Here is a 9726-nt window from a genome sequence, read left to right on the forward strand (position 1 = left end):
AATAATAATAATAATAATAATAATAATAATAATAACAACAACAACAACAACAATAATAGAGAGTAGGTACTCCATTAATGGCAGTCCACTTTCCACTCCTAATCCATCCCTAACCTGCTAATAACGCACCCTCCCATCCCACTGGAAGGGGGCCTGCGATCTAACTACAGTGTTAGCTGGGATACAAGAGCGGCATTCGCACTCCACCGACTTGACCACAGGAAACAATCACAAATGAAGTACTCACGGCGTAAGCACCTATCAAGAATGCTGCGTTTGCTCTTTTCCTCTGGTCGAAACAGGTGTAGTGCACTATTTTCTTTCTTGATAAACTGTAGGACTGGAAGGAAAGAACAAGAGTTACCACAGGACAAACAGGCGCAGGCTACCATCTTCTCTCGGCGTTAGCATGCGAAGCGGTTCCTACCAGGCAACGCTTTTCAACCCCAGCTTCCAGTATCTGGGCATGAGTGTTGGTAGCTGAGGGAGCTCACTGGGGAAGAGGGGGCTGCTAGCCCCTCTTCTGGAATCCATTCGAATGTAAGAACTGATAATTTAACAAGCATGGATGTCTCTGAGAAAGGAGATCAGTGCAGTTGGAAACTGTTGGTTCTCCATTCACGAGAACCATTTCTGCTAAATTATTCTTGGTCTTACAGAGATGACTTAGCCACTCTTTTTATTCTTAGTATGACACTCTATTCTCACTTATGACACTCCAAGAGATGTTGAGGTACCTTTCACAGTTTACAGTTTAAGCTGTGTCAACTATCCTATTATCTTCTCCAAAAATTTTATTTTTAGAGACCAAAATTAAATTTTTCTTTCTACTATATATTCAAAGACCCCTTATTTATTTATTTTTTTTCTTTTTAAATACCCACCCCCCCACCTTAATTAGCTTAAAGTAAGTGATTAATGGGGAAAAGACACCATCAAAAGGATATCAATGAGTATCTTAAATCATATATTAAATTCACAAGCTTGATCATTAAGCAATTGTTATATGCCAGGCAATATGCAACATGCTCAAGTATTAAAGTAAATCCAAAATAAAACCCAAATGGCTTGCTGAGCACATGCTAAACATGAAAAGTAATAATTATATCTGCTAGATTAAATCAAATCATTAGTCACAATTCAAATCTAGAGAACATGGATGTGGCTTAATTAAATCTACACAATTTCCTCGGCTTGCAAGACTGTTCTGGTTTAGTGACAAATGGCAATTTAAATGTAGGCACATAAGACGATACTTCCACAGACTGTTTTACAGCCCAGTCAATACAGGCACACAAATGCCTTTGAATCCTGTCTGTAAATTCACACAGAAAACAGAAGTGGATTTTTATACTCTATACACTGAACATAGTCAACAAAAAAAATCCACTGCCATGTTATTTTCTACAAGAAGCAAAACCTAAGAACCAAGGTGCATCATTGTAGGTTATTCATGAAACCTGGTAGCTACACAAGTCCCAGCCAAAGGCCAAGAGATTATCCACCATCCACCCCCACACCGGACATGAATAACTACAAATCACATTGTCTGAAATAACAATGTCCTTGTTAACTGAGCTTTAGAAAATTGGTGTCTGACTCAATCTGCTATTACCAATGCTCTTTTTTAGTATGAAGCAAAGAGAGAGAAGTTGAGTTAAATTCAATTCCATCAAGTGTATATACTGAAGGTGTTCTAAAGACTTCAATGCTAACTGGGTGGGGATGGCGCATGTCTTTAAGCCTAGCACTCAGGAGGCAGAGGCAAGGATATCTGTAAGTTCGCGGCCAGCCTGGCCTATAAAGCGAAGGCCAGGACAGACAGGGCTACACAGAGAAACCCTGTCTTGAAAAGACAAAAACAGAAAGACTTCAAGGTTTTTATCAGTGCTGTTTATACACAGCTTGTTGCTTTCTCAATTTTGAATTGCTGAGTCTCTGGCGTTTATTGACTTTTACTGTTTGTTAGTTAATATTTATGCCACTTATTGCTTGTCATCCAATAAGCTGAGGTTTTCGTTTGTCTGTCCGTCTTGTTTTGTTTGATACAAGGTCTTACTATGTAGCCCTGGCTGGCCTAGAACTTGCTGTGTAAAGCAAGCTGGCCTTGAACTCACAGAGATCCGCCTGCCTCTGCCTCCTGAGTACTAGGTTCTCCATCAATAAGTTATGATTAGGTAGGATCTTAAACACTTCCCTGGCCTCACAGTCTCCATCTCTAAAGACTGCCTTACACCAATGAGGCTTTGTGCATGGGTCAGACTGAGCACAGGGACTCAACAGCTCCCAGTTTCCTGCTCCGGCATGGCCTGTGTCCCCAAACCACTGGGAGGAGGAAACTATCACCAGTCTAATGCTGGAGCCTGGATTCCCTAGATTGATCCACTTATCTAGCAAGCATTTCGGTGTCACACCAAAACTAAGGTTTCAAGGTGTGGCATCAAATCTACTCGTCGAGAGTGACAGTTCATACTGCTTCTGTCTCCTTATGAATGTTCATCTCTTGGTGGAGTTTGCAGTGTTTTGGTTTGTTCGTTATTGTTTTGTCTTCTAGGACGCAGAGTAAGCTAGGCTGGCCCTGAACTCGCTTTGCAAGCAAGGGTAACCTTGATTTGTGTTTCTCCTCCCTTGCTTCCTAAGTGCTAAGATCACCTGGGTGCCTGTCATACCCAGCTACATGGTTCTGCTGCTTTATTTTGGGTTTTGAGTAAGACTTTTTTGAATTTCTATGTTTTCTTGTTCTCCTTCTCTGTCTCTTTCATTCTAAATTATGTAGGCTACAAAGTCTGCCTTAAGATAGAGCCATGAAGCTGACAGACAGAGCTGTGAGGAAGACTTTCTCAATGCTGGGTCTATAGACATTTTTAAAGTGAAGATCACACAAGTTGATTTTTCTAAAAACAAAACCTTACAACTTCCTACATTTCACAAGAGTTTTAAAATGACCACAGACAGCAACCTTCACAAAATCTGAAATTTCACAAGCTTTCAGAAATGACAACAGATAGTGTTCATTACAAAATCTATCCGGAAACGCTAACTATTCTTTCAGTTGTGCACGGGTTGGGGGGGGTGCCCCATGGTGGAGGGGGGTGATGCCTGACGGCACATATGCAGGGCTGAGAATAACCTTGCAGTCCATTCTCACAGTCCACCATATTAAAGCTGGGTCTCTTACTGCTTCTGCTGACGTGCCATGTGCTCCAGGCTAGCTAGTCCACAATCTTCCAGGCAAATCCCCTGGTCCACTTCCCATCTCACTCTGGGACTGTTGCGGTGACAGACACACATGCCACCACATCCAGCTCCTCACATGGGTTCCAGGAATGAACTTGGGTCACTGGGCTTATGAGACTAACACGTCTCCATGTCAGCTATCTCCTTGGCCCTAGAGACTTTAACTATTTCAAAATATTTCCCATGGAAAAACATCAAGGGAGCCGGGCGGTGGTGGCGCACGCCTTTAATCCCAGCACTTGGGAGGCAGAAGCAGGCAGATCTCTGTGAGTTTGAGGCAAGCCTGGTCTACAAGAGCTAGTTCTGGGACAGGCACCAAAGCTACAGAGAAACCCTGTCTTGAAAAACCAAAAAAAAAAAAAGAAAGAAAGAAAGAAAGAAAAAGAAAAACATCAAGGGAAGCAAACTTTTGTTTGCTGTGAGTTTACAGCTGACCCATAGAGAAACTTTTGGAACATTTATCCTGCTCAGACAATTTTCAGAGTTGAGGTCTCCAAAGCTCTATAGCTAAGGAATGGTCCCATGCAGGTGAGCATGGACACCATCCTCTAGGTCATACCACAGTGAAGTCGGGTCACTGTCCCATCCCCCAGGTCAGGAAACAGGGAGTGCAGTTCTTGCCTCATGAGTCAAAACCAATCAAAGCAGATGACAGAAGATGAGAACCTTGTAAACTGCAGCCCTGTCTAATGTCCCCTTCCCTCAGCCAAGCTCCCTCCTAGAGTCACCCTGTCCCATATCAGCTCCAGTGACAATGTTCATACAGAGGACATCCTAACACTGCAGAAAAAAGTGCTGGAGAGAATAAAATCCTTTGTCAGCTATTTGGCTGATAATTTGTATGATTGGACTGACAAGAAAAAGACCTTTAATGTTTTTCCTTTCAAATATGAAAAAAAAACTGCCCTTTCAATAAAACATACCCCACCTGTTATGCAATCCAAGCACCACAGAAGGAGTACCCCTGTCCCCTGTGTAGGTGGGGACACACCTACACAGCTCTCAAGATCTTTCATAAAGACGATGGTTCATATTGACAGGATCAAAGATCCCTAGGAGACAAAGCTCCAGACATAGCTACTAGGAAGCTTTACCCTGCGTGTGAGCCGCACCAGTCCATGGGCTGGGGGCCCAGAGTGAATTCAAAAAGAGGAAAGAAAGCTGGGCGACAACATTCACCTCTCTGCTTTTGAACAACCCTTCCCACTCTTGCCACCAGACCCTCCCTGACATGATGGACTGTATCCTCGGACGGCCAGCCGGACCTTCTGCCCTCCAGTTACTTCTTCTGGGTATCTTCTCACAGCAACAGGAAAAGTAAACATAAGAGAAAAAGCTTATCATCCGGGGAGAGACCGAATTGAGGCACAACAGGATTCTACTTTGTAAACGAGCCCACCGACATTTTCTGAGATCCTGCCTTAAGTCCAGCGGAGAGCCTCATGCCTCTGGCAGAACATCACCCTCCTCATCCCCCTGGTCCATCTCCTCTGCAGTCTCCCAGGTAGACCTGGCTCTTCAAAGAAAACATCTGCAAAGCCATGAGCATACATCTGGCTTTCAGTAAGCTAGCCCCATTCTTATAGATTTTTTTTTTTTTTTTTTTTTTGCTCCTTCAGCTGAGATGCTCAGAGATAACAAAAACACCGTAAATGTAAATACTGGTCAAATCAAGCCAGTCTTGGGGCTGGAGAGATGGCTCAGCAGTTGGGAGCACTGGCTGCTCTTCTAGAGGACCCAGGTTCAATTCCCAGCACCCACATGGCAGCTCACAGCTGTCTGTAACTCCAGTTTCAGGGATCCCACACCCTTTCACAGACATAAATGCAAGCAGAACACCAATATGCATAAATAAATAAATCTTTTTTAAAAAAATCAAGCCAGTCTTAAACACAGAAAAAGATGATGTCTCTGAAGTAACGCTAAGGTAAAAGGCCTCTGACCAACTCATTGACTAAGCATACTCGATAGCCACTGCCCATCTCATATTTTAGATTTTCATCTTGAAACTGACATGTATAACCTTATGAGCATTCACAAACTAAGCAGACCAATGGGCCCTAGCAGCAGCAGCAGCAGCAGCAGCAGCAAATATCTGTGGGCCGTTTGCTACATCCCATCATTTCCCAAGGCAACAGCAACGATGCCAGAGGGGTCTGGTTCAACAGCACCCAGAGTGCTTCTCAAAGCAGAGGTCCCAACAAGGCTGGAATGTAATAAGCATGCTGCATTTGACCAGAACAGAAGCCAGGTACCAGGAAAGGCCTGCTGCAAACACTTACACAGCCAAGTGTGGGAGGCGGGAAGAATCCAGAACTCTCTCGCTGAGACTAATAATTGGTGTAAACCACAATTATGAGGCCATAACAAATTTTGTGGCTCACAATTTATTGAATAAGTCTTGGACTGAAAAACGTCAGCATTATGAAAATTTTTCAGAAATAAAAAAATAAATAAAATAAATTTAAAGCTAAACTTCATTATATTTTATTATTATATTATTTTATTCCATTGCATGCTTGCAGAAGGTCCTGGAGAACTTAGAAGGCATTGACTGCTGGGCCCTCCCAGAGTTCCTGACTCAGCAGAAGAGAGACTGAGAGATTCACTAGTCTACATTTATTAGTAAATTGTGGAAGAATATTATAGGCAATACGATGCACGCCTCCTAGCCCCCTTAAAAAAATCTGTGATCCTGAAACACCATGCAGTTAATCAATTTGCCTCCTGAAAAACAAAGTTCCTTGTGAAAGAATTCCAAGTCACGCTATCTACCTTTCAAAAGCACATGACAGAAAAGCATTTCCACAGACTCCTCAGAAACCTTTGCCCCAAAGAATGAATACATCCATCACAGGAAACAACACCTGGGAAACAGGTCCTTCAGGGGTCTCGTGACTAAGCCACATTCAACAGTTATTCCAGAGGCTTCAAATTCAGATAGTGGCAGGGTCCTAGAACTTGGAGAGGGCCAGGTGACAAATAACCAAAGCAGCTCCAACCAAAGTACATGAAACTCAACCCTGCTGTTTCCATGCAAGAACTGGGCATAGCACAGTCCAATCCTTCAATGTACAAAGAAAAGGTACAATTCAAAATTCTGTGTACATTTCCATATGTCTGTCATAAATGCTGACCACAGATTTATGTTTCTTTCTTTAAAAAAAAATAGACTTGCTGTGTAGCCCTGGAACTTGCTCTGTAGACCAGGCTGGCCTGGAACTTGCTCTGTAGACCAGGCTGGCCTGGAACTTGCTCTGTAGACCAGGCTAGCCTGGAACTCACAGAGATCCACACTGCCCTTGCCTCACAAGTGAAAGGTGCATGTCACTGCACCTTGCTCAAATGTATTTCTGTCAAGAGAATTTATCCACCATAGGGCATGTCTGTAGACAGAATGCCAGCCACTTTGCTGTGCCCAGTTGCCAAGCTAAAATAAGTTCCACCACTCCTACCAGCATGGATTGAGCAGCTGCTCCGGGAACGTTTTATGGGGGAAACCCTGTCTCTAGTCACGTGTGTGATCTCAAGTTAATATCTAATGCAAAATATCAGCTAAGGCTTCTTGTAAACAAGGGAACAAATACGCAGGGACGCATTCTCGGGACACACGCTACACAATGACTGTTTCATTTAGCAAGCTAAAGAAATAGTCTGCAGGCAAGCATCTGTTGACTCACATAGTCAAACCTAGAGAGATCCCTAGACCTGCTTTACTTACCTGAGAATCAGAATTTTATGAGAGTCACATAAATCACAATCATCAAGCGTATTTAATGGAACTTGTCAAACAGGCAAAGTGACACCGTGACAGACTGATACAAAGATCAAGGGGATAACGCCACATACACATCTTCTGTCTTTGAATGAAAAGCTATGTGAAGGGTTGCATTCAGGTGTAGCAACACTACAAGACAAGCAAGCCGTGAAAACTCAGGGGTAGAAGGAAAGGAAGGCATGCTAACGTAGAGACTAGCACAGGCTGGCCTTGGCAGACAGTGACATACACAAATCATGCACGGGTTCTGTTGAGGTCAGGAAGTCACAAACCATTTAAGCATCCAACAGCAAAATGTGATGCAGGTAGGAGCAAAACTAACAGAAACAGAGCTAATGGGTCACATCAAGGCACGTTGATTCTAAAGGAGCCTTTCAATAACGTTGCTCGCAATGCTAAAAGTAAAATAGTTGAGTCATTTGGTTAGGATAGTGTGTCTAATTAAACTAAGTGAGTCAGTCCAGGGTAAGGAAGATACTAGTACAGCCAGATTAATATACTCCTTAATAAGAAATACAGCCCATGCACATCTCTTAGCAAGCACGTGTTGCCAGTGATGGTGGTCAGATTAAGGAGAGCACAGCGCAGGGACCATGGTGGCCAAGGCATCATTCTCTTACGGGTGACTAGGTCAGCCCAGCAATGGCCAGGGCAATCAGCACCTCGACAGCCATCAGAGGTCACTACCAAAGCAATAAAGTGAACAGGTCTTCCAGGGAGCAGCCAGGACTCTACGTGTTTACCTCCAGCTTTCTCAGGAAAGGGACATTCTTGAACATTTTCTTTGGCTGTACAAAATAAAATATGGTTCATGTTTTGCTTGGAACTAAGATAAAAACAGGTTGAATTTTTTATTTTAAAAGAAAACAAGTGATTCTTTATGGTCTATTTTTGTTCCAAACCCAGTAGATTGCATTAATGAATGCCACATTTGGTCAAAAAAAAATCACTCATAAAATTATTTCTCAGGAGGTAGAGGCAGGAGGATAAGGAATTCAAGACCATCTTCATCCTCAGCTAAGCCAGGCCAACCTAGGTTACGTGAGACCCTGTCCCCAAAGCGAAGGGGGATTTGTGTGTATGTGCATGTGCATTTCACTATTCGGCTCACACACTTGAAGGCACTTGAGAACTCTCTTAGGGTCTTCCGGCTGAGAGTTTCTGAATGCATACAAAACGTCCATGCCTTGCCTGACGAGCTCCAAATGTGCTTGCTCCCATGAGTTAAGGTCCCACCACCTCTAAAACCTACATGGACTGCCTCCAGAATGTAGCTGGCTTTTCTTCTCCCCCAAGCCCATCAACCCGAAACAGAAGAGCGCTGCAGGAGGAGATGCGACATGTTTTCGGGGTCATAGAAAGGCGGTGTCTATCATTGCACTAAGAGTTCTTGTGTATCAGCACCTGAGAGCATGGCAGCTTCCCGGGTTCCAGGACAGAATTACTGCCCTGATTCATTCAGCCACAAGGGCATTCCCAGAGCCCAGCCCCTGCTCGGCCCCGCGGTGCTTTAACACAACCCTTTCTTCCAGGACGCCCGCTCTTCCCGGGCTTTTATCCTGCAGAGGTAATGGGGGAGCCTTTGTACAGGTCTGAATATCCTTTGAATCCTTTCCACATGGTCCAAGATTACTGTAATTGTCCTGCTGGTTCGCAGCAGCAGCTGCTCTGGGTTTAAGTGGATGCCCTAGAAAACGTCTCCTCTCTTCTAATTTTTTTTTTTAACCCAAGCTGAGAGTTTCTGTTTCTCTGAGGAAAAATAAAATCAATGATTAATAAAGTACCAACTACATTAAGAAAACCTTGCTCAACTGTATGACTTGTATTAAATTCTCGGGCTTTCCAATTAGCTTTGATTTCTTTTTAACTGATTCAATTAGGAGAAAGTAATGTTTATTTTTTAATTACTGCCGATTTTGTCTCCTTCTAACACAGCCTCGAAGCATTTATATTGGAGTTCAGTGAACTAGGGATACCTCTGAGAATTAACAAGGTGCTGTAAGTCTTCCCAGAAGAAAATATAAGAACACACCAAAGCGTACATGTGATTTCATGGTTTATAGATCCCTTGAAATAGCAGATTGACAATTCCTGCCCTCCCAGCCCTCACTGAGGACATAAACAGCACACCACAGGTTTTCAATTGTTGCATTGCCATTTAAGTCTCTCCTCTTTAATTGCTGCCTCTTCACAATAAGAATTGATCAGAAATAACAAACTTTGACCTAGTATGGTTGCATATCTTGTTAATAACAATTTGTTAAACAGTATAAAACAAGCAGATGTTTTTATCGGCGGTAGGGATGACGCCTTTTGTTTGGGGGCACTTCAAGTGATGGGTAATTTTCCATTCTGACCAATGTAATTAAAACTGAAGTCAAGTCACTGGGAATCAAATGTGCATGGACACATCAAAAAAATCAGTAAATTTGGAATAAATCATCTCAAAGCATCGAGCTGAAAATATCTATGACATTTAAGAAATGAGAAACATAGGCTGGGTGTGGCAATGCACACGTTGAATCCCAGCACTCAGGGAGACAGAGGAGGGAGCATCTCTTTGAGTTCAAGGCCAGCCAGCCTGGTCTACAAAGCAAGTTCAGGGCTACACAGAAGAGAAAGAAAGAAAGAAAGAAAGAAAGAAAGAAAGAAAGAAAGAAAGAAAGAAAGAAAGAAAGAAAGAAAGAAAGAAAGAAAGAAGAAAGAAAGAA

The 9726-nt window shown here is 43.0% G+C and overlaps 1 protein-coding gene across 3 annotated transcripts in view; it reads right to left on the reverse strand.

The window, feature by feature from the left end:
• Positions 1–9726, reverse strand: part of Cdc14a (cell division cycle 14A) — a 149891-nt gene that overhangs the window by 117000 nt on the left and 23165 nt on the right. For all 3 annotated transcript variants that reach the window (XM_013349943.2, XM_005357183.3, XM_026784113.1), the window contains exon 4: positions 248–340. In XM_013349943.2, the coding sequence (XP_013205397.1) occupies positions 248–340 (93 nt within the window). The remainder of the gene's footprint in view (positions 1–247; positions 341–9726) is intronic.

This window comes from Microtus ochrogaster, chromosome 21 (assembly GCF_000317375.1).
Source record: "Microtus ochrogaster isolate Prairie Vole_2 chromosome 21, MicOch1.0, whole genome shotgun sequence".
Lineage (NCBI taxonomy): Eukaryota > Metazoa > Chordata > Mammalia > Rodentia > Cricetidae > Microtus > Microtus ochrogaster.